At 41.8% G+C, this 24,866-nt stretch overlaps 3 protein-coding genes across 3 annotated transcripts; all 3 read right to left on the bottom strand.

Moving 5' to 3' along the window:
- Positions 1-365: 365 nt before the first annotated feature.
- On the bottom strand, positions 366-14,941 carry LOC117138616 (calmodulin). Its single transcript, XM_033300824.1, has 5 exons — positions 14,858-14,941; positions 14,137-14,284; positions 9,415-9,589; positions 5,093-5,335; positions 366-802 (listed from the first exon to the last, which is right to left on the bottom strand). The coding sequence occupies exons 2-5, from the start codon at positions 14,137-14,139 to the stop codon at positions 774-776; spliced, it is 450 nt and encodes a 149-aa protein (XP_033156715.1). The 5' UTR covers positions 14,140-14,284; positions 14,858-14,941; the 3' UTR covers positions 366-773.
- Positions 14,942-15,695: 754 nt separating this feature from the next.
- Positions 15,696-17,148, bottom strand: LOC117136531 (probable V-type proton ATPase subunit D 2). The gene is made up of 2 exons (XM_033297480.1): positions 16,490-17,148; positions 15,696-16,436 (listed from the first exon to the last, which is right to left on the bottom strand). Exons 1-2 carry the CDS (start codon positions 17,012-17,014, stop codon positions 15,879-15,881), a joined length of 1,083 nt encoding a protein of 360 aa, XP_033153371.1. The 5' UTR covers positions 17,015-17,148; the 3' UTR covers positions 15,696-15,878.
- Positions 17,149-18,649: 1,501 nt separating this feature from the next.
- Positions 18,650-20,310, bottom strand: LOC117136524 (dynein regulatory complex protein 10). Its single transcript, XM_033297469.1, has 4 exons — positions 19,998-20,310; positions 19,341-19,935; positions 19,135-19,284; positions 18,650-19,069 (listed from the first exon to the last, which is right to left on the bottom strand). The coding sequence occupies exons 1-4, from the start codon at positions 19,999-20,001 to the stop codon at positions 18,736-18,738; spliced, it is 1,083 nt and encodes a 360-aa protein (XP_033153360.1). The 5' UTR covers positions 20,002-20,310; the 3' UTR covers positions 18,650-18,735.
- Positions 20,311-24,866: the final 4,556 nt, after the last annotated feature.

Here is a 24,866-nt window from a genome sequence, read left to right as displayed (position 1 = left end):
GTTTGTTTAGCTTTTATTTTTATTCTTTCTCGCAACGAAATCGACAATTTTTCATTATACTTTAAACACAATTTGCTAGCTTACAGAGTCGGGTTTTCATTTTTTTTTTACTTTTTAGTGGAAAACTGTCAAACAAAATGCAGCCGTTGCGAGCCGCCGTCGCCAGGTGGCGCGCTGACCTTAATGCGCCATGGGCGCCATCTATCGGCAATACTGGTGGATGCTGCTGCTGCTTCTTGCTTCTCCCTCTGCTTGCTCGTCTTCTTCTCGCTCCTCATTTTGTTTAAGTGTAGTGATAGACTTGTTCTTGTTGCTCGAAACGATAACATGCGATTCTTGTTTGTTGCTGCTGGTTGTTCTTGTTGTTGTTGTAGTTGTTTGTGGTTTTAAACGGTGACTTCATTAAGTATGCTGCTTGGTTGTTGTTTGTTGCATTAAAATTATGTTGTTTTCCCTCGCGTTCAACATCTCTTTCCCTTTGAATTCAATTCGGTTGTTTCATTTTCGCTTGTTTAAATTTTCATTTGCTTTTGCATTTTTTAAGTGTAAGTTTTTTATTTGTTTTAAAGTTTCTTAAATGTTTTTTGCTTCTTATTCTCCTTTATGTTGGTTGTTTTTTGCTTAACTCTTTGTTGTTTGTTGTTGTTGTTTTTTTTTAAGATCTTTTACTGGGGTCCATAGCAACAGCGTGGCGCGATGTTATTGCGCACAGCTACAGTCTTCGTCAACATCTTAAAAAAATAGAAAGGCTTAAAAAGAAATAATTTAACGCTTCACTTCGATGTCATCATAGTCACGAATTCTGCAAAGAAAGAGGAAAAAGTCAGAATTAGTATTGTTTATTTGATTTTGCAAGTAATACCTATAACTTAAAAGCCTATCTATTGACAAGTTTCCATCGTTCTCGTTCTAAAACATCATTTCCAACCACTTAAACCACTCAGCTGACACAAAATGTAAAGAGATTCACACGACAAATCAAGTATCGAAAATAGCTGAGCGCTGTCATTAACCTTCTACTAAATTAAGACGCCAATTAATCAATAGCAAACGAGCATTACACTGCGGCCAGCTAATCAATAAGATAAACGAGCAAGTCACGAGACGTCTGATGAAAACACTTGCCGCACACACACACAACACCATTCTGAAAAATAGAGCCATATAGCCAAGGAAAATTTATTGAGTGCAAAGACTCAGACAGTCAATCGCCAGAGATTATGTACTCTCCTCGGTTCCTCGTCCAAAAATAGAAAGCAGAGGATGCCTGCGACGTTGGCGGCTTCGCAGGCCAAGTGCAATGGAGACGTACGCTGCATTGTTCGCAAATTAATGGGTGAGATAACGGGAAAGCTGTGCCCAAAAGTCCAGACTAGCACATACCTTGCAACAAGGGAAGGGTTGCCGATCTAACATAAGTTGATGCACTTTATATGAAGATTGGTAGATCATACAATCATTACAATATATCTATGTTATTCTTTCGATATAAGTATATATTGGAAACAAGTATAAAGGTTTTAAGCTAACCACTCATCTATGAGGAAGAATCAAGTAGTATTATACCACAGATATAGGATGGTATATTGTGTTGGTGTCCCCAATTTATCAGGTGTTTGCCGCCTGCTTCTATTTTTAAAGGGGGAGATTGAAACGAATTCTCGGACGCTGGTGCATCTGTTCTTGCTGATTGCACTGCATCATCATCTATCTCCCTGCTGTTTTCAGTTGGCTAGGGTGATTGGCTTTTTATAAATATTTAAGCACGACAACAAGAGGGCGGCAACAAAAGTCACAGATAGGACGGAAGACAGGCGAATTGGGTGGGCGTGTATGTAATTGGGTGGATTTCCTAGGAAGCAATGGTCAAGAATTTGCAACTACCTATGCGAATGCCAATAAAATGTGTACAAACCACCTCTAGGATCTTGGGAATACACGAATAATTAATGGTGGTCTCATTTAAACCAAATTAAATAGTCAGAACCTTAAGTTTCACCTTGGCTACAATTGTATTTGTAGGCAAAGTTCAACAGAACTCGAGATTTGACTGCAGTACTTTTTAATAATCTTATCGTTTTTCTTGCTTACATTACAATCTGTAGGCGAAACGTTCTGGCCATAGAATTTAGCCATCGATTGCTATCAGGCTTTTGGGAAATCAAACGCAACGTTTATAGTTATTTTTCCAGCTAGCGGACAGCACCACTTGAGTTGCCAACACACAACACACACCTTTGATAATAAAACTAAACCCTTTCGAGGCCGTAAAAGGCTTAAATGTAAAATGTTATTAGCCCGATTTTAGGCAACGCCACAAAAGAAAAAAAAAAGAAAAAAGGGCGAAGCCATATGTAAAACAAGAAGGAGTCCAATAGCAGCTCCTTTGGGGCAGCCTTGACATTTTCCCACATGCAAAGGCTCGAAAGTTCACTCCTTTGATTAAATCTTAGTCCTCAAACATCACTGCTCCTACTTAAGCCACGCCCACTGGATGACCAGTTATTTGCACTGCGAAAAATTAAGTTGACTGAATAACAATTTATTTTTCTTTCAGTGTCTTAGTTGTTTAATGTTTCTAGATGACCTTTAGTGGTCTTGTTAGTTGGGCCAATTAAAATGATATTAATACCGATTAAGTTCCAATCTTTTTCCAGCTGGTCAACAAAATTGTTTTGGTCAAATTTTTGTGGATTTTGTTTTAGAACCTCGGCATTTGGCCGCAATGCCCCCCCTCCTCCCCTCCCCCTTCTCATTACGTCGTTTGTGGTTCTGCTGTTTATCTTTCGTCGTTTTGTTTACATTCGCCAAACTTACTTGTTCTATCTGTGCAAAGGTATATTTTCACAATTTTTCTTTTTTTTTTTCGTTTTTGCTAATTTTGGAATTCATCTCCTGCGCTGCTCTCGCTCTCTCTCTCTCGCTCGCACATTTTGGGATGTGTTCATTTAATTTGCTTCGCTTCGTGTGCTAATGTTTAATTTGTTGTTCTTTGTATTTTGTTTAACATTTTATTTGATTTTCGACTTGTTCTTCTCGCTCTGCTCTCTCGTTCCCTTTGGCACTCGGCCAAAGTAAGTCTCATCTCATTCCCAAACCCATTCCCATTCCCATTCCCAACCCATTCCAATTCCCATTCCCATTCCCCAATATCTTTGCCTGCAAATTCATTGTTTGCGCCATATAATTTTCACTTGCAAAATTACCAAAGAGTGGGAGGTGGGTGGTGGGGTGGTAGGCAATACCCAACCGGCACACTGTATAGCCGGCAAGACAACAATAAAGACTTTGCTTAATTGGCAATAAGCAAAATATATATGCAGATATGTACATATGTATGTATATATTGGAACAATGCGCATTTTATATTTACATACGTTATGCTGATTCCGCTGACTGAAGGAAAAAAAAAAATGAAATGAGATTCATTCTCAGCCAATCTCCTCTGTATTATAACACCCCGAAATTAAGAATATTGCACAATATTTATATATTTCATTTTAATTGTTCTTTTTCCCATCCGCACTGTTGCCGTGCGCCTCTGTTTTTGGTTCTGCTTCTGGTTTGCTTTTTGCCCCGGCAGTTTAATCATTTAAGTGTGGAATTTACGCGCGACATTTATTTTGGCTTTTAAAAACATTTCAATTTTGCCGGCAGGAAAGTGGCGAAAGGCGTAAAAAACGCTGAGATTGTGGGAGAGCAGCCGCAGGAAAATGCAGATAAATGGCAAGTGAAATATGGCAGACAGCACTTTTTTCTCTGTTGATTTTCAACCAATTAAGAGATTTACAAAAGCACACTGCATAAATCATCGCTACTTTCTTACAGTGCAATATTTTGGGAACAAAACCACACTTAACCATTCCCATTATCGCTTGATTTTGAAAGTACTTGTGGGTTCTTCACAAAAAAATACCCAGCAGAGCAGTTCCTCATAACTATAAAATAACACTTATCTCTGACAGTTTGAAGCACTTTCTAACACTCAGCACTTCCTTAGTACCAACTACTTACTAATCCTCATTGGCTTGTCCTCTCTCTATCGTTGTTTGCTTTTCTAGAAATTGATTATAATGCTGATGATCTACATTCATTCTTCGGCTTGCTTTGTTTAAACTTTTCGCTATTTTTATGTATTTTGTTCATAAATTACTTGTGATTAATCTATTTGATCCGCGAAATGCCGCGGCGGCAGCCAAAAACGATTTCTATTTGAACTTGAAGATCAACATATAAACGTGCGATAGGCGATGGGAATAGATAGGATATATAGATATAGGTGGAAATGCTGTGCGATTTTAATTGCTACTTTTCCCGGCCTCGATATGTGTGTGTTGTGCACAACAAAGGGAAATTTCGGAAAGTGCCAAAGGGAGTGGGAGGATATGCCATAGTAAATCTGCTGAAAACTTGTGGGGCTTTTTCGCATTCTCAAAAGTTCGTTCCATTTTGCTATTTTATTGTTTTGGCTTTTCAACTTGATGGCGATTGTTTCACTCACTGCGCGCCGTTTGCTCAATTGAAAAATCAATTTTTCAAGCTATTAAAAAGTTACGAAGAACACAAAACACGAGAATTTCGTATAAAAATGCACTGCACATGGCGAGATACTATTTGTTTTAACAATCTATATATATATACATGGCTAGCACTGAAAATAAGTATTACTATAACAAGTGCGATAGAAGCGCCGAGAGAGATCTGGTTAATTAGCAAAGCCATATGACACAATTGTGACTCAAATGCGATGCCTGTGATTCAATCACTATTGCGTTTTTTGTTTTAGTTACCCGCCAGGTGCAGCAGACAGATCCAATTAGCCACCAACACGCGACCCACACAAAAATTGCGGAAAACGACACCTTGGAAAATGAATTGTTCGATGCGGATTATCGGAAAATTCCCACTCATCATTTTCTTGGGTAAAGTCGTCTTCTTCGAGGCAACCTATTGATTCTGCCCTTTTATAATAGCTTATTATTTCATCAGCTTTGAATGTGGCAAACTATCTACACAGTATTCCCTAACTATCTTTAAGATACTTCCATATGGGTTTCCCCACATAGCCAACTTGGTGCAGCAGATGACTTACCTTCGTAATTGACCTGACCGTCGCCATCGATATCAGCCTCCCGGATCATCTCATCGACCTCCTCGTCTGTGAGTTTCTCGCCCAGATTTGTCATCACGTGACGCAACTCGGCCGCCGAGATGAAGCCGTTGCCGTCCTTGTCGAACACTCTGAAGGCTTCCCGGATCTCCTCTTCGCTATCGGTGTCCTTCATTTTGCGTGCCATCATTGTAAGGAATTCAGGGAAGTCAATTGTGCCGTTGCCTGTGCGGATTAAACAACCATAAGGAATAACAATTAATTTCGTTGCATACTTTGTGGGTCGGATTTCGGGGATACCACCAGCAGCATCGCCATCACCATCACATCCTCCCACCACCCTCATACCATCAATTTAAATTCCTCCCCGGAGCGTTATAATAAATTCAAGTCAGGGATAAAGGCAGCCGGCATTTTTCTTCATTACGGCCAAGTTTGCTCTCCATTCCCAACAACGCCGTACAAAACGAATATCCATCCACCCGGGGGCTGTGTACACTACTTAAAGCTTTGCCAACGCGTTGCCTTTTCGACGCCAAATCCCTGGGAGGTGGTTCCTATATAATCGAGCATATTTTCATATTTGCCTAAGCCCCAAACAAACTTTTCCCCACCCACACGTGTGTGTGTCGGTGTGGTGTGTGTGGGCCACCCACCTTGCGGAGTGCAAGAGATAAGTCCGCCTAATCCCATTTCGGTTGAAACACTCTCTTTTCTATATATATTATCTCTTATCTGGCTGCCTCATCGCAGGAGCAGCCAAGTGGAATGAAAATTTGTAAAAGAATTTGGCCAAAAACATTTTCTTGAGGTTATCCCCGTAAGTGAAACGCAAATGAAGTGGTCCAACCGAAAATTCTTGTTATACTAATTGAAAAAGTTTTCTTCGTTGGTTTTAAGTTGAGAATAGTTCTGGTTTTTTTGGGGGCCGCAGCAGCGCATAAAGGCAGCAACAACTTTTGGCCTTAATTGTTATTGACTGACTTTTTCGAGCCATTCCCAGAGCAGAATGGAGAAGAGTCTTTTGTCCATAAAATGGAACAGTATAAAATGTTTTTCAGTTTTCTGTTTGCTACCCTCAAAACCAAATGGATCGTGGTTCATTGTGGCCATCATTTTGTTTCTTGCGAATTGAATGTGTTTTTTATTACTTTGCTGGAAATGGGGTTTTCTCCAGAGGAAACTTTCGGTATATGATTGCCAAAAGGAAGCAAAGGCATGGGTTCATCACAAGCCCTTTTGAACTTCAACAGCAAATGATCTCCTTGGGGCAATCTAGATTTACTGACAAAGAGTTAGGCCAAATAAAATGGAATGAACTTTTGTAGCCCGTTAAGCATAATGGAAACAAAAATAAATAGTTTGGATCTTCAAGTATTTGGTTTATAAAAAACTAAACAGTAATTCGACGAATTAATTGATTTAAAATAAATAAATATTTCTCTAGCACTCGAACTCAAATGGATAGAAAAAATCTGGAGGCAATTCCCATTTCAAAATAATGTGCATTCAATTCGAAAATTTGCCGAAAGAAAAAACATTACACTTTGGGCTAATTTAAGTATTATAATTATTCAATATGGCCGCATTGAGAAGCAAAAATATATTTTGAAAATAGCCAAAGAACATCAAATAAAATATCGACGTGTGGCTTTAGTTCATTTCGATTTCGGTATTGGTTTTTTATTTTTCTGTTGCTTGTTTTGTTGTCTTGCCTGCGTGTTTCTGTTTATGATTCTATTTAAAACATTTGACGCGATTTTCTGTTGCTTTTGGCTTTGTCGATAGGATTTCCCCGGCCAAAAAAATAGAAAATCAGAAAACAAATACCAAGGAAAGCCTTCGCACACACACACACACACGGAGAGACATTCATTGGGAAATTTGTTGCCATTTTTGTTAGACGCTTCTTAGACTGGCCCGAACGCCTTTGACGAACCCGCGCGCAGCCCAATTACCATAATTATGATGCTCATCGCGCTGCCAATGGCGATGATGATGACGACGATGATGATGGCCAGTGTCTGGCGCGGATTTCGGTTTCCATTACGCCGTTCCGTCCATCCCCTTCTCCACCTCCTGCTCATCAACACTCCCACTTGCCGATTCGCAACGTTGAGCGCAAAATTTTGCAGACAATTTAAAATTGTAATAAGTTTTGTCTTTTTTTGGTTGGCACACACAGTGCAAGGCAAAAGGCATCGCTAAATTTAGCGAAATTTTGCGCGCATTTTCCATTGGTCTCATCAAAAATAGTCGACTTTTATTCAGATCGACAAAAAGAATATGCTTCTAAAGCGTAACTGAGAATTTTTGGCAAGCGCAATTGATGGAAAACCAACTTTGGAGTTCACCTATGATGACCATATAATTATACTTCTATATCGTTATTTTTTTATTCCGCTGGATAATGCCTCCTCCTTCTGCCCACCAATTCCCCACGCCAACTAATTGCACTCGTTTGCATGCAGTTCACAGACCGAGAAAAGAAAAGGCAGGCAGGCAGTTTCAGTTTGGACATCGTCAACTGGCAGCCACGAGACGCCAGCGAAATTTTAAGTAATGAATGTTTAATGTTTCCGTCAGATTCCTGACTGCCTGCCTGCCTGGCTAGCTGGTTGTGACCAACGTGAGTGGGCCATATGAGTGGGTGATTCGGATGGCCAAGTTAGCTGTTGGCCACAAAAATACATTCCATTGTGGGGGATCGTAAATTAGAGGAGTCAGCTGGGAGCAGGCGGCAGTGGGGAGTGCCACTTTCGAGTTGCAACAATTTTCGCAAGTAATTTTAAATATTAAACGTTGCAAAATAAAGTTGGCAAAAACATTTTGCTTGCACTCAATGTAAAAAGTTTGGCACATATGCAAATTCCAGCAAATAATAAAGTTGGCGAAAAATGCTGGACTCCCAAGTGGCGACCCCTTGCCACATACCAAGCTACTATTTTTAGCCCTGATAAACAGTTAGTATGCGCATCCCAACCCCCCATCACCCACTTGTCCATGATTGCAACACTTTAGCTCCAGCAAAAAAAAAAAAAAAAAAGAGAAAAATCTACAGGGTTTTTTCACAGCGCCTGCGCTCAAAATTCTGTGCAGGACTCGAGAGTTTGCAGCTTGTGTCCTGGAAATTTTCGACAACATGCGCACAGAATTTCCACGTGCAAGCGCAACAGCAGCAACAACTAGCAGCCGAGAAAAGCTGGCAAAGAAAATGGAGCAGCAGCGAGAAAACAAATACAAATTGGGCGGGGACACTGGCAAAACTTATGAAAGAACAAGTGATGAGCACAAAAGTTACTTTGTGCCACTAAGTAGTAGTTCTTATGATTTAGTTGCTAAGCATTATCCCCAGCAAAAGCAAAAGAAAAACTGCTTACTTAATTGGAAAATCTATTTATTTGTGGCAAAAGGTGAAAAACCCCCTTACGATTAAAATGGGCGACACATTTTCAATTTTGCCACATTTTTGGCGGGCGGCGTGCGTCGCTCGATTTCCTCTTGCATCGAAAATAAAATTGGATCTTCCTCGTTTCCCCAAGAAAGTTTGTTAAACTAAAACTTGCTCGAGATTTCGAGCCAAGCGAACAACCACCTTTGCTCAAAAATAAACATAAAAAAAAACTTAAATACCAACGAAAAAAAAAAAAGAAAAAAAAGGAAAATCTGACAGCAGCGGCTGCCAAAGACAAGACACGGGAAAGAGCCAAAATATTTTAGTCATCTATTTTTAATGCCTATGACGTGTTTTTGTTGCATATTTTTAGCGAAGAAGTGATTTTCCTTTTCGTTTTTTTTTCCACCCATTGTTTGTCGTACAAATGTTGGTCTGATCTATGTCTGTCTGCGAAGGAGGTAGTTGGGGGAATGGAACGAGTGCGAGGGATTAGGCCCAGAACACCAAATAGATGGGGGTAAACAAAATTAGACACCTCGGGATCGGGTTAGAAGGGGTTCTAGCCAGCTCTCATTTATGGAGATGGCCGACTAAATGCATAGCAAATTAAATCGTAAGCTCTGAATAAGTCTGACTTCATCGTCTAGATGTTGTGGGTCACAGAAAATTAAGGCAAATTAACGATTTGTTTGAAATATTTAAGTTACGAGGCAGATAAAACCAGATAATTTACGATTTTTGAACGCTTTAGCTAAAATTTGCAGCTTAGTATGCATTTTGCAATGAGAAATATGAATCTGACTTGAAATCTATGACATCACCCCAAGAAGGAGTTCGATCTTGCCCATTTCCCCAGAATAATGCTTCCCAGCATTAGATCACTTCCCCCCAATCCTCCAAAACTTACCGTCGGCATCAACCTCGTTGATCATGTCCTGCAGCTCGGCCTCTGTGGGATTCTGGCCCAGGGAGCGCATGACTGTGCCCAACTCCTTTGTTGTGATGGTGCCATCGCCGTCTTTGTCGAATAGCGAGAATGCCTCTTTGAACTCGGCGATCTGTTCCTCTGTCAGCTGATCGGCCTGCAAAAGGACAAATGAATAGCGCATTAATTGGATGAACTGCAGCAAAAAATGAATCGAAACCACACACCATTATGGTAATCTTCGTGTAACTTTCGACTTTATATTCTTTACAAAATAAATTTTACAGCTAGATATTGACTAAACGTCGACCTGGTTTGTTTTGTGAATTACTTTTCAACGGCATCTCGATGGAATTTCAATGTCAACACGGAAAACTACCCAAGTGAACACAATCGGGAATAACAAAAGACGAGAAGGGAGAGAACAATTGTGTTTAATTTGAATAATTTTGCGTATTGTTGCCCGCCGCCGCCAGGCAAGTCCAGATACAATTGTATCTGTATCTAGGTATGTTTATTATGTATAAGTATATATATCTGGTATCTTGAAAAAGGTGTTAAGTTTCCGCTGAATCAACAAAACCTGACGTCAGCGGCGACTGAATAATCAAGAAAGGCCCCGTGGGGAAGCTCCGAAGAACCGAGGAGTGGAGATGGCTACGTTACCCAAAACCAAAATTTATTATTGTCATGCGAGTATCTACATATATGTGACAAGATACGTGCGAGTTGTCAGTTTCACAGGAGTCGGTCGGTCATTCTGGCCAAAAGCGATTCTCAGGGTCTAATGTTGCAGCACCAAAAGCAAAAAAGCGGGCGCATTAAATTCCCGTCTGCCTATTACTGTTACTGTTATTGTTTTACGGCCAAAATGATTGTTTATTTGTGCAACTCGCTCTCCGGCGATAAGCCAAAGAATTTAACGAGTATAATAATATAAGGCCTGGCGTTTGAATTGCGATAATTGTTATTAATCATGAAGCAAAAATGCAAAAGCAAACTTCGCCTGCGTCATAGGATGACTTATACTATATATATTTGTTCAAGCTGATAACTGCTGAAAGCTCCGCTAAAATATAAACTATACTAAACCATATATACAGTTGTTTGTTGAGCGCGATCCTATGTAATTACAACTTTATTTGCTTCGTTTAATAATAGCTACTGCCAATCTAGTCTATACTTATTACTCTGAACTGTTGAAAACCAAGTTAATTTATGTGAATTTCCCTAGCACGAACCAATTCGCCCTATCTAATCAATCGCCTTGGTTACCAACGAATTGGGCACCTCAACTTGAAGGCCAAAATTGGGGTATCTGAAAAATGGCACAACAAACTTGGCTCTCAGACATGTCGTGTTGACCACCAGCCTTTATGGACAACTTCCGTTCGGCAGGGAAAATGGGTAGAACAGAAACCCACTCGCTTTAAGCCAAATCAGCAATTGGCATCGGAATTATAGCGCCCTGCTTGACCTTATCTAATCGGGGGAATTTCGGTGAGTTTAAACAGCGAATACAAGCAAATTTGGTAACGGCAACGCGTTGGTGGCACCTGTTTTATTTGCACTTTTTGTCGCGTTGGCGTTCAATTGAATTTGCCCAGCTTATCTCGGCGTACTCTGGGGCAGATAAAATGCTTTTCAACTGGGTTATGTCATTGGCAGGCGTGACTAAGCCAGAAGCAGAAACCGAATGAGAAACACCCAGCGAAGTGCAGATCCACAATCTGCTAAAAAGCAGATTGAAGCCCTCCTCTCTTCAAACGGCGACATTTGCAATCAACAACATGAGCAAAACCCCACCCACCGATGATATCCATTAATGGCAGTCAATCGGGCGGGGTCGTTAATCGAGTAGGGGGCTGGCTATAATGCCTAATTGGTAATCCATTTGTATGCACAATCAGACGCCCACGGCGTCCCGAGGAAGCTTCCACATCCAAGGCAAATACAGTGCCTTCCGAAATTGTAAGCCTGGGGGGATCAGGACTCAAGCTGTGCGTTTATTTATCGGGATTTGTCCGTCATTTTTGAGGTAGTGACTCATTGGATGGGTCATTGTATAGTAGTTAGTCTTAACTTCAAGATCCACTTTTCACTTGCAAATAATAAGTTATAAATTATTATTCATACTTATGAATACATTTTGATAACAATAATTTTAATATTAATACACTTGGGCTTGAATCATTTATAAATTCACAAACAAGTTCTGCTGAATACAACTATTTTTTCCAATGAGTTTGACAGTTAAATACAACATTAAAAAAGGTCTTGGCTGAAATTATGCGGCTATATGTTAAAGCCAAGTTTGCCGGGTTTACCGTTGTATAGCAGACGCTTTTTTTTTTTTTTTTTTGCCGGTCTCAACCGGTTTCATGGAGTTTAGTTTGGTTTTATGAATGACGGTTAGATTGAGAGCTTGGTTTTTGGGTACAATTTAAGTGCATTCGCACCGGGATCCAAACAACTGTGCTAACTGAGCCATAAGCCAGTCATTTGCCATTATTAACATGCCACACTCACATCATCGGGCATTCATCATAGGCCATATGATCATATGATGAAGTCAGCCCAGGAACACAGTGACTCATGGAAATTTATATGAATGTTGGCGCATTTTCAACGGAAACAAATAAGATATACAGGCAAACGTATCTCATAATTAGCCAAGCTAAAGATCAACAAACTTTGAAGATCAGTCAGTAAAACCCTTGGCAAATGTTTGCCTCTGGGCCAAGTTAGCAGCGTTGGTTGAATCACTGAAACAAATTGGCCACGTAGAAAGCGCTGCGATATATTTTAATTAAAAGCTGTTTGCATTCTGCGTGAGCTGTAAAATCGCTAATTAAATTAGGCGACACCAGATGAGGCTGAAAGAAGGTGTGGGCGCGGGTGTGGGCATCGCAGTGGGCGTGGGGCTTTCTTATCAAAAAGCGCAGAGGAAAGCAAACGAAAGAGAGAAGAAAGCGCAAAGAGGGCAGCAAGAAAATTGGATTATGTGGTTAAGCGGCGGCGTCTAGCAGGAATTTTTCTTCATTTGCAGCGCTCCTCCTCCCCCGCCATTCGCCTGTGCCGTTACAATAAAATTCTTGTGCGAAAAGGCAAAGTGGAACAGGCAGCCGCCAACACACACACCCATACGCTCGCTCACACGCACACGAATACGAGTACGGGGAGCCGAACGAATGAACGACCGAAGCGGACGAACCAAGGCGAAGGCGAAACAGCAAAATAACCGCAATGCGGCAAATGAAACGGTTATGGAAGAAAACAAGAAAAGGCAGGCGCCGATAAAAGTGACAAGCGCAAGGCGCAAAAAAAAATGAAATGCTGAAAGAAACGGAAAGAGAGAGACGCAGCACAAAACGGAACTGATAACGCAAACGAAATAATTGCACATAGAGAGAGACGCGAAAGTGTGTGAAACGGTTATGCGAGAGAGCGTCGAAACGGTTAAGCTGAGCGCAAGAGCAGGAGAAATGTCTCTAAAGAATTTTTTCACCATTTCCATGGGGCCGTGTCTAACCTCAATTTTTGCGGCCAAGTGTGCGGTAAATAAAAAATACAACCAGAAAGCAAAGAACAAGCGAACAACGAACGGCGGGGCAAAGAGGAGATGCCAATAATGCCGGGACCGGCGACTTTGTTGTTCATCATCAATATATACGTATATTCACACATTTTCCACTGATAAGCAAAATGGAGGGCGCTTTTCTATTATTTGCGGGGATCTTTGAAAAATTGCTGATAAAAGTGCCGATGGCAACGCGTCTATGTCGGCATGCGAGTGTGTGTGTGCTGTGTGTATGTGCATAATGCTCAACAAATTGGCTAAAATCACATTGATTTATGATCCCAAATGGTGGTGGTGGGTTGGGCAAGCAGGGGGGCTTCGAAAATGAGGTGTTGCTCGAGATGCTGATAAGAGTTTCCACTTTTCCACGCCTGATTGGGTTTCCAGGGGTATTTCTCCCCGAACGTCATGGAATTATTATAGGGCGAACCCGATGATCGAGTCAACATTCCGTGTGCGACAGCCTTGATAAAATAAATAATAATTTTGACGAGTGACGTGACATGTGTGTAAATTCTTGCTATTGGCATTGCTATTTAATTGTGCTGCTTGTTTTCTGCGACCCCCGGGGCCAAAGTTGAACAATTGATTAAGCCCCCGGTTAAGAACATGAAAATCTTGCAGCTTTTAAATGATTTATGAATTTTATAATGATTTTAAATGATTGCTTTTCCTTTTTGGATGGATTGGATTATGTTAAATAGTGAAAGGGTTATAATATACCATGTTTTAAGGGGTTGCATGGTGCTCGCAATTTCTTGTTTCTAAAACAACGATATTGGGTTGTTGAAAAAACTGGTTTTTTCTACCGGTGAGGCGATATATTTTTGGGGTGCAAAATGTAAACGAATTTCCCGGGGACAGCTGCTTTTCGACGGGGTGTTTGGTGTGCTGGGTTGTGTGTGAGCGAGTGTGTGTGTGTGAAAAGCCGTTAAAACCATATAAACAACGTCTAATTGGAAGCGATTCGTCCCTCCCGCTCGCACTAATGGCAATTGCCCTGGGGGTCGCTGTCTGACTTTGATTTTTCGCAAAAACTGTGGAAATTTCAATGGAAAATGATGGCCGCAGGTTGTGTAAACAGAAAATAAAGATGCACATGTTCTCCAGCCCCATAAACTTACCATTTTTGTAGGTGTTTTTTTTTCTGTTTGTTGCTAGAGTGACGAAGTTTTAATCCGCTGCGGCTACTGCTGCTGCTTGGGTGTTGGTATGTGTGTGAGTGGAATTACGGAACGCGCGGTTAACTTTATTTTTTACTAAATTAACACACTGCAAAAGAAGCAAGAAGAGGTTTGATGGGTATTACTTTCGGGGGGTCAACTGGAGGTGGAAGAGGCTGAGGAGGAAAACTACTGCCAGCTTGGAGAGAAAGAAAAGCGTCCAAAGCACCGACGCCGACGCTTTTTTTTCTCGCCGTGGCAGTTTCTGAAAATTCTGCTTCAGCCGAATTTAATACAAATTTTCGCCTTGCGTTTCTTCTTTATTTTTTGTGGCTTTCATTCGGGTTTCTTTTTTTCATCTATTGTGCGAAATATGCCAAACACACGCGCGCACACGGCAGAATTCTCGTTTATATAGTAGATATGTGGCGGGGAGAGCTAATACATATAAGAGTTGCTCGAATTCGGTTTTTATAAAGATATTTGTTTCATTTTTTGCTCGTTGGTTTTCTTGATTTTTGGCTGGCGCCGAGAAATTGGCTTTTCCGCGAAACGTTCGCAGCTCCTGGTGCTTGGGTGTGGGCTCTATTCGCTTTTTTTTTTTTGTATTTTTTTTTTTTTTTTGTTGGCCCAATACTGCTCTCTATATGCAATGTCTGGTCTGTTTGTTCTGACAACTCACGATCCTAATCTGAATTTCCGTCCGCAACGGTCGACGACTCAAAACTTTGTGTTCAAAATAGCGCTGCGTCGCCATATATACGGTTTTATTTTGCCAGCAGCAATAGCAATAACCGCTCTCGCTCTCGCGAGAACGAACCGGGTAAGTTCGCTTTTGCAGCGGCAGCGTCTGCATGTGTTTGTTTCTCTTGCTTGCCCACTCACCTTCGTAAACCGAAAATAAGTTTGATTTCGACGTTGTAACGGTCGCGCCGGCGCTTTTCGCGAAAAGAGGTGTGTACAAAAATGTTATCAACATACTACAGGTAACTAAAGTTATCAATAATAGAAAGCTGGTTTTTGCAAAAATAAACTTATACATATGAACATTACCCTTGCAGTAATTGAAAACATTTACATACATATACTTACATATATAAAGAATTGTCCTTTTATTGTGCGTTTATTCTCAGTTCCAATATTCGATATTCGATGTAAACAGTAATTTGATTCTTAAGTTTCAATTTATATTGTTTTAAAAACTTCATTATGCACAAAAATTCTTTCAAAATGTTTTAAATTGTATTTTAAACGGATTAAGGAGTTAATCAAAGTTATATGTTAAGTGAATGTTAAACTAACACTTCGATGTAAAAAAAAAAAAACAACTGTAAAGTCAGCTGTTGCAAGCATAAAGCACTTGCCATTGCATACGGTGAATTAGCATACATACATACATATATTTTACAGCAGACCGATTTTAATCAAATAAAAACAGAAATCACATACATATGCATATGTTTTTAAAGAAAGGGTGTTTTTAGCGAATTATAATGTTTTCTGATTAAAAACAACGAAGGTAAATTTTTCCATATATTTTTCGTGGAAAACTTCCGACTGAAGTCGATATACTTTTTCGAAGGGATAACCTAAAATGAATCCTCTACTTGCACACCATATTAAAAATAATTAAGAATTTTTGGACAACTTAAGATTTTGGATTTGATATAAAAGAACGTTAGCACCTGAAATTTGTGAGTCGACTAACTTTCTTCGGAGGACTCTTCATTTGCGACCTCTTTCGACATCTGGCTGGATCTGCGCTGAGTATCCTGGCTAATGACTGACTTCCTTTCCGGCACAGAGGAGAGGAGCATCCGCTTGGTGCTGTACAGATCACCACTGCTGGCCCGCGGATCCCGCTGGCGACCAGCGAAACTCAACGAGGCGCCATGGGTGGTGATAAAGGATGTGGGCGGTGGGGGCTCGCCCCGCGCGATGGCCTCCTTCCTCTCCTCCTCGCGGCGCTGCTTCACGGACAGACGGGCCTCCCGCACGCGCCGCTTGACCTCCCGCTCCTCGAACTGCTCCTGATCGAAGGGCGTGTCGGCCGCTGGAGGACGCGCCTGATTTATGTTTCGCTTTATGTAGGTCTCCAGCTCCTCGTCGGTCATGTTCTTGGTCTTGATCAGCTCGGTGAAGGCCATCTTGGCCTCCAGCTGCTTGGCCTGGGAGCGTTTCAGGCGATAGAAGTCCTCGCGCTCGAACTCCTCCAACTCGCCGCATATATAGTTATAGGTATTTTGCAGGACAGGTATTACCTTGGAATTAATAATATTTGATATAAATATTTATATGAATTACTAAAAATTACCACATGCTCCAAAGCATTGACCCTCATGTTGGTCTGCAGCGAGGCCGCCTCCAGCATTCGCACTTGGTATTCCAGCGAGGCGAACTCCACCAGTGCCCTGAGTGCCTTCGTATAGGAGTCCCTGATCCGGCTGACCTGCATACCGCCACAGCTGAGACCCGCCAGCGGAAAGGCGCCCACGCCCTTGGTCTCCAGCTCCAGGGTGTTCAGCTTGACGCCCACAATTTTGATCTCCGTGCGGCGGAGCGATACGGTTGCCACGTGGCTGCGGCTTACCATCTGGGGCTTGAAATCGGCGCCCAGCAGATTGGCCTTTGCCATCGAGAATATGGCATTGCGCATCGCCTCATCCCCCTGCATGTCCTGGTCGAAGCGGATGCGCCGCAGTTCGCGCAGCTTCATGTCGATGGCGTCCCGCTTCCGCTTGAGAAGACCCACGCCCCTTCTCGCCGCCAGAACGCGCTGCTTCATGATCACCGAGTTGGCGCGGGAGGGAAAGATGGGCAGGATATCGCGTTTGGCCATGGCGGTGACTTTGGAATTGGGCTCTGATCACGTGGGGCTTGAATTTGACCGAATTGTAGACTTTGTTACAAATGAATTACTGATCTGAATTTAAAAACACATGCATTTGTGTTGTTATTTGTGGAATAATTATAAAAATTGTGATGATATGCATTAGCTGGGATTTTATGACTCAATCGTTGAAAAGTCAACAAATGTACTTCCTTGAATTCTTTTCGAGCTTATCAAAACTTCAATTTTGTATCGTGAATCCAGTGGTTGACTGGTGTTACGTATGTTTTAAGTATTTTTTATGAATAAGAAATTTTAGTGCTTGCCAAAATAATAATTATAAATGAAATGTTTTTTTAGGCTGTAAATATGCTAATTTTACTATTTATATATAAGTTAAATAAATTGTTAAACCTATAAGTAAAAAAAACTAACAAAAAATTTGTTTTCTGACCCGCCAAAAACCATTTTAAATTACTCATACTCACTGTTGCCTATGGAAAAAAATGACAAAATGACGCATACGCAACGTTGCCTTAAACATGCCTGATATTCAAAACTTATTTTTTACACAGCTCTACTTAACTTTTAAATATTTATTTTAAAATATAATTTTCATCCCTGAAACAGGGAACCATTCCCCATGTAATATATATGTTACTTTTGCTAAAGATAATGTCCACAAATCGGCAAACCAGCGAATGCGTGTGTGTGCAATTACAATGCGGAACGTTTGGCCATTCCACTGGGATTTCGCATTGGGCATTGGACAGTTGGCCACTGGACACCATTGGACGGCGATTTTGCGCATTTTCCAGCTGCCGTACGTTTTCCTTTGCCGCAGCGAATTGTCGCAATGTGGCGCCGCTTGGTGCAACGCAGCCTTGGCGCATTTGCAACGCATGCCAACAAGTTAAGTATGTTAACCTCTGGAAAATTAGACATGCCACAAGGGTTGGGCGTTGGGCGGTGGGTGGTGTGGCAATAGCGATGGCTAGGTAACGAAAACGAGAATGAAAATGAAGTAACAATGCAGCAAACATCGGGCCAAAAGAGCGTTTGTAGTTGTCGTAGTCGTAGTCGTTGTCGCTTGGCGACGACAGCAATGCGCCATTTTTCGTTCGCCCCGCAAGACATGAAAATTCGGCTTTTCCCTCCGTCTCTGTATGTGTGTGCTGATGTGTGTGTGTGTGTGCGTGTTGGGTAAACATTCTGCCAGGCGTTTTCATTCTCTCTTGGATTTTCGCAATCGCAGGGAAGCCCCACATTTCACCCTCTGACCCCATAGAAAAAACCGCGTTGACAATGTCTTAGGCGAAATTTAGCGCAGTTCAATAGAAAAATATAATAAAATTGGATAGCCTTATTTAATAAAGGAAATTATTTTATAAAATTAAATTATATTTTGTTTCTAAAAAATTTCTCTAAAATTTCTGTGTATTGTCAAGTGCCAAGTAAACACGATTTAATTGCGAGTAAACATTTGGCTTTTCTCTTATGGAAATATTCATTTGCATACATGGCTACTTATGCATGCTTAGTGATTTCATGCCACACAAGCTTGCAAACAAAATGAGCTGAAGCAAACATAACTTTGTAGCATGTGACAGTTTTCAAAAAAATGAGGCAACAGTATATATACGTTAGTAGTAGTAGAAGGTTGGAATATATTCGTATTTCTACATATAAATTGTACAATGTAGAAATATACAGAGATCCGGTTTGGGACACTACTTTCCCTTCTTGCCCTTGCCCTTTCCCTGGCGCTTCCTCTTGCGCTGATCTTTCTTCCACTTGCGCCAGTATTTCTGTATCTTGCCCGCCGCCCGGTTCATCATGAAGATGACCAGCTTCTCCTGCTGCACGCGGCGTTCCTCCTCCTCCCGCTTGACCACGATGTTCTTGTAGATGCGCTCCTCCTGCCTGTACTGCACCATGAAATCGTCGAGGACCTTCTTGGCCGCCAAATACTGATCCTCCGCCACCAGATTCTCGCGCATCTTTTCGCCCAGGCTGGTGTCGTACTTCTTTAGCATACTCTGCAGTTGGAGAAGCAACTTGTTTCTATACAGGATTGATAGCAATTATACAATTAATTAATGGATTACTCTGCAAGAAGAAGAGCTTACTTTTCGTTTCGCAGCTCGTGCTCCTCGGCCAGATGCTTCTTGGTCATCTTCTCGTAGCTCTCCCGGGCATTCTGCAGCTCCTCCTCCAATTCCTTCTGCCTGTCCATGCTGCTCTTGTGGTAGTTTCGCATCGTGCGATGGCACTTTTCACTGTAATTTGTAAATATATTCAAATAATAGCTTTTAGCACTCGAAATCCGACTTACATTTCGTTCTGAATGGCCACGTTGTTCTGCCACTTCTTGTTGGCCAGATCCTCCTCGACCTTCATCAGATAGATGCCCTTGGCGGCCGTCTTCCACTTGCCAATCACCTTCTGGAAGGCCAGGCTCGCCTTCAGTTCCTTGATTTTCTTCTTGATGTCCACATTCTGGTGATAGATGGCATGGAGCTTTCGCTCCTTGGTGATCTCGCTTCGCGAGGACCGGTGCAGATGGACGTGTGCGCTCTCCAGGAGAAAGTGAAAGGCGGCCAGCAACTGGCGATCCCTTTCGTGTAGGTTCTTCTTCAAGTGCGGAAAGAATCGGTGAATGCTATGGTTGACCAGGAAGAAGTCCACGATTCGCATGGTGGTGTGGTCGTGTGGCAGCTTGGAACGTCCACTCTGCTTGCCAAGATGGCGGATCATGTCATCGATGGGCTCGAGGACCTCCTCATAGCAGGTGTCCTTCAGGACGCTCTTCAGCTTCTCGGGGTGCTCCAGCAGCTTCGGTATGATCATGGCTATCTTGATGCGCTCCTGGGACATCTTGAGCACACGTTCCACTCCTTCCAGTCTCACCTGACGTTCGGCGGTGGTATCTGGATAATAGATATGCTAGATCCATACTGGTTTTATCCTAAAACATCCTTTTTATACGAACCCATTTTTACTTGGTAGCTTTACGGATCCTGGCTTATATAAAAGTTCTCATTGGAAGATTTGCGCTTATATAGACATAAAAAATTTCCTTTTGTGTGCCGGGTTCTTGTAAAATGTAATAATTTAAATGACTCTCGGATACAACAGGAATTTTATATTTTTATTAACGAAATCACGAAGTTAAAGCAGATAGTTGCAAGTAATCTGCCGCAAACTGGAAAGTAAAGCTTTCTCCTTTTCTTTTTTTTCTATAATTCCCGATTTATGTTTTTTGATTTTCTGGCTATGCTTGTGTCGAGGTCTTTTTGAATTCTGAGCCGAGTTTGTTATTGTTTTTGGGGATAAACAAACATGGCTTGCTATGTTGACCGTGTTGCCTGGTTGCAAAGCCAAAGAATATACCAAATAGAAACCCTTTCGATCAAGGAGCAGCTGGAGAAGGGGGCGTGGCGAGGGGCGGTAAATTTGAATGGCACTTTCATGGCAATGACTGGTAGAAACTTTTGCCAAGTGCAGTAGTCGAGAATGAAGAGTGAGGGGGCGGGGGTGGTAAGTGGTGGTTGTCTAGGGGGCGTTGGGTGCTCGCCTTCGGTGGGTGGCTTGTTGCTTGTGTGTGTGGCCATGTCGCATTATGTCAACTGACGTGGCATGAATGAAAGCTGCTGCAGCAAAGCAAACGAGGGAAAATGCGATGCAGAGGGGCCGGCTGGGAAAAAAAAGAAAACCATAAGAGCATGAAACGAACTTGTGAATGCAGAACAATGTTGGTGGGTGGGGGGTGGTGGTGCTGAAATGTTCCTCACTCAGGTGGAAAATCTACCTAATGAAACTGGCATGAAAGGGGGAGCCACAGAGTGAATGTAATCTGAAAGCCCTTCGCTGCATTCTGCCAAAAATTGGATTCACTAGTACAGTGGAGTCTCAGCACATTCTACCTAATTTAACTTTAAATAAATTTTAGTTACTTAGAAGAAGTAATAACATAATAAGGTGTGGTACTTTTTCTTTTTTCTCAAATTTGATAAACATATAATATGTAATAACTAAAGACAGTAGCCGTTGCATAAAGTAGCTAGCAAAAAAAATGCTGCAATGCGAACCAACTAAAAAAAGGAAGGGCAATATGAAAGGGAAGAAAAATAAAATTGAGCACGAAATAAAATAATATTTGTTGTTGGCCCTGCAAAAAGAGAGATGTGTGAGAAAAAGCCAAAAGAAATGACGCATAAACAAGCGGAGAGAGCAAGGAGAGAGAATGTGCTTCAAAGTGTGCAGCGAAACGTGTAAAGTAAAAAGGGACAGAAAAAGAGAGAGATTCAGAGAGAGAGGCAGCGCCTCAAGTTATGCATCGAAATTTGAAATTCAGGAGTAACGGGAGAGCGCCCTACAGTATGCAGCCAAATAAGGCAAGTCTGCGAAAGAGAACGAGAGTCCTGCGCACACGTATACGTAACAAATGGCCATGCAAAGCACGAACGCAGAAAAACGCTAACGGTACTGCAAAGGAGGTGCAGGGCAAAAGCAAAAATCCAAAGCCAAAATGGTTCGCTCTCCTGCTGGTGGCCCACATTCGCTCAGCTGAGCTCGGCTTTACCGTTAACCGATTAGAGACTTACCGCTTACCATTTACCGTTTCGGGCCGTCTGGCCCTGGCTCATTATGTCCCGTTGCCTTGGCAGTATTGTTGTATATTTTTATAGTCGTCCTCACTCGACAGTTTCCTTTTGAGTTCTATTTCTCCATTTCCATCCCCTCTGCACATCTGCTCACATAGATTTCACAGAAATGTGGGCCCGTTATGCTCGGCCTGGCCGCATTGCAGCTATAAATTTGTTTGTGGTTCACATTTGCCTTGGAAGATTACTTTTGGCCATAGTCGTCGCGCAGAACTGGGCGGCAGAGAGTGAGAGGCGAGAGCAGCGGAGATACCGCGGAACAATGGACTCAAGGAAAGGGAAACGAGAAACAAGAAACGACTAACTAACTGTGCTTAATGGTGGGTGGTGGTTCGTGGCTAGGGAATGGTGGATGGGGAATGGAATGGAATGGGGTGGAAACCCCATAAAGAACCTTTTTGAGAAAGTGTTATTATAATGCTCGGGCTGCCATCGGGAAGGTCAGGTTGTTGGGTCTCGGTACCAGCGGAAGCTAAAGATATGCCCCTGGGTCTGGTCTTCCTTTGAGCAGGATGGCTTGGTATTTTCACAATAAAATACGAATTTAGTTTGGGGTAGTTCCGCTTTAAGGAAAATATAAGATTATAAGAGCAGTGTTTGTAAACAGATTTTGAATTCTAGTACTTAGAAACCTTGAAATTTAACGAGCACATATAAAGTGCTTAGATTTTAGCAAAGTTATAACCTCATTATTGGTTTCTTTTTGAGACTTAAGACTTAACGAATTAAAGCATTCTTATGAAGGCGCTTTTCCGGGTAAATTATAGCCATGGACAGGATTATTATGCCTCGGAGTACAGTACAGTTATAGTTTCCTCTTCCCACAACTCGATTGTGCTCGAAAGGCATTCAGTTGCCGGGCAGGATCCATTTGGCCGGGCACCTGGTTTTGTCACCTGAGCGAGGACCAAAGGAAGCGCTCGCACTGGCAAATGAAGTGGCACCCAGCCCAGTTCCCGCCCCATTGAATCCTGTCGCCCACCTGGACAACTTTCCTCTGAATTTTTCATGGCTTTCTCGGGTGTTTTTTTTTTTGGTAATTTCTCTGACTTTTTTTTGGGTTTTTCCCTGTCTTGTTTCCGTTTGGCAGTTACACTTTTGGACTGTAGTTTTGGGTCTGTTCCGAGGCAGTCTGGCATGTATTTTGAGTTGGTAATGTTTGGCACATTTTATGGAGCAACTTGCACTCAAGTTGCCCCGAGAACTTTTGGCTTTTGCTTCCGTTTGGTTTGACTTGCCAACCTTCTCTGTAATTTGAATGTTCTGAACTGTGAAGCGAGCGACAGAACAAACTGTCGTTCAGAACCTGCAAAGAGTTAACTTGGCTAACAAAGTGTATCCAGCCAAGCCAAGCCGAGCCACCCAACCAGCCTACCCATCCACTCGACTTGGTTGTTTCAAATTTTTGTTGCTATTAGAAAAGTTTCTGTTCGCTTTGGCGGGCATTTTTTCTTCATTTTTTTATAATAATTTAATAAACTATCAAAAGTTTGGGAAAGATTTAGCTTTCGCTACGCTTGGAGAACAAACGAAATTGAAATTCAAGCAGCAAATCCGAATCAAGGATTCCCAGGACCTTGGCAACTTTATCAAAGAAATCCGGGCAAAAACAGTTTCACAAAACTTTAATTGGATCAGCTGTAGATATTGGCATTTTCTAAATGGAGGCCGTGACAGAATTGCCAAAGTAATTACATAGTTAATACTTACAAAAAATATCCAATTACAGACATTTTTGTATTAGCTATTAAGATTACTTTTATGCACTTACATATTTTCATCACGCAACATTCATGTAGCTTCTGCTTCTTCTAACCTTGCCGATACTTAATTATGATATAAGAAGGATATTTTATTTCATACATATTTCAGCACGTGCTGACTATCGCCTGGCTGGGATCATCTTCAAATATTGTATTTCTTATATATTTTCTGTTTGACCAAAGTCAACAATAAACGACAAAATGACCGCACGTGCACCGGGCTTGTTTGCCAAACCTCACTTCCGTTTCCCTACCCGCTCACATCCTGACTTGCCTGTTTAATTTAGGCCAAAAGCAGCAAATGTCCGGGTCAAAATGATTGATGACATTGCGTTGCGACAAAAAAAATGCGAACAAAATTCACTTGTTAGTGGTAAACCAAGCCGCTTACTTCCATCTGACTGATTCTTCGCGAAGCCGGCGAAAATCTCTTCAGACCAAGTTAATAAATTGTTTGCTGTATTTGTTGCATTTAGCGCCTACACAATTTGGCAAACTTTGTAATGAAGTCGCTGCGGGAGAAACCTTTATCAGGTTTCTCATCTTGTTTGCGATACAGTCGAAAATAAAACTGGATACAAAATGCCAGTGAAATTTTTTTTTTAAATATATATATTTAGTTCTGTATTTAGCAACATAAATTATGTTTAAAGTATCTTAAAAGTGTGTATGGTATTCTTTCTATCCAATTCAAGTGCTTGAACTGAAGCTTTAAATTCTTGATCTTTAATGCATTTTTTTTTCTTTTTTATGAGGTGTTTAAAGTACTGATTTTTTACTGTAGTGAACTCCGCGTTTGTTCGCTGGCTTTCGTCCTTTTCCCGTTGCTATTCTGTATGCAAGGCACGCAAATTTGTTGCCAATAAGCGGCCGAAAACAATTTTTATAAGGCTTGACTGGGAAGATGACTGGGTTAAGGAGGCAGGAGTGGAGGATTCGCAGTACTGCCAGAGGGGAGTCCTTTTTCCTATGCGTGCTGCGTGCCTTTCTGTTCTTCTGCTTTCGCTGAGCTCGCTGTGCTCCCCGGACTTCCTGCTTTTTCGGATGCGGCCAAGGGTGAGATGGTGGCTTCAAGACCCTGGAGTTGCTTAGCTACATCGTCGCCCGGATCCGGAATGTAGGTCATGTTGGACGCTGTTTGGAGGGGCGGCCACTTCGCCAAGTTAGCAAGAGAGAGAGAGAGGGAGAGAGAGAGGTATCGCACTCACACGCACACACGCATAGAAGCATTTCCACCAACCAACACACTGCCAGCATTCATTGTACACACACAGAATTTTCGGATGTTGGTGGGAAGAGCGGTGGAAATGGAGCAGGAAGGAAAGCAACACTGTTTCCCATGAATACGTTAGCCTGGGCTGTAGGTGGGCGTGGTCTGCAACCGCCCACGACTCGGATATGTGCTTTATTATAATAAAAATTTCATTAGAA

Source organism: Drosophila mauritiana, chromosome 2R (genome assembly GCF_004382145.1).
Source record: "Drosophila mauritiana strain mau12 chromosome 2R, ASM438214v1, whole genome shotgun sequence".
Taxonomy (NCBI): Eukaryota; Metazoa; Arthropoda; class Insecta; order Diptera; family Drosophilidae; genus Drosophila; species Drosophila mauritiana.
This window is presented reverse-complemented; position numbering and strand designations above follow the sequence as displayed.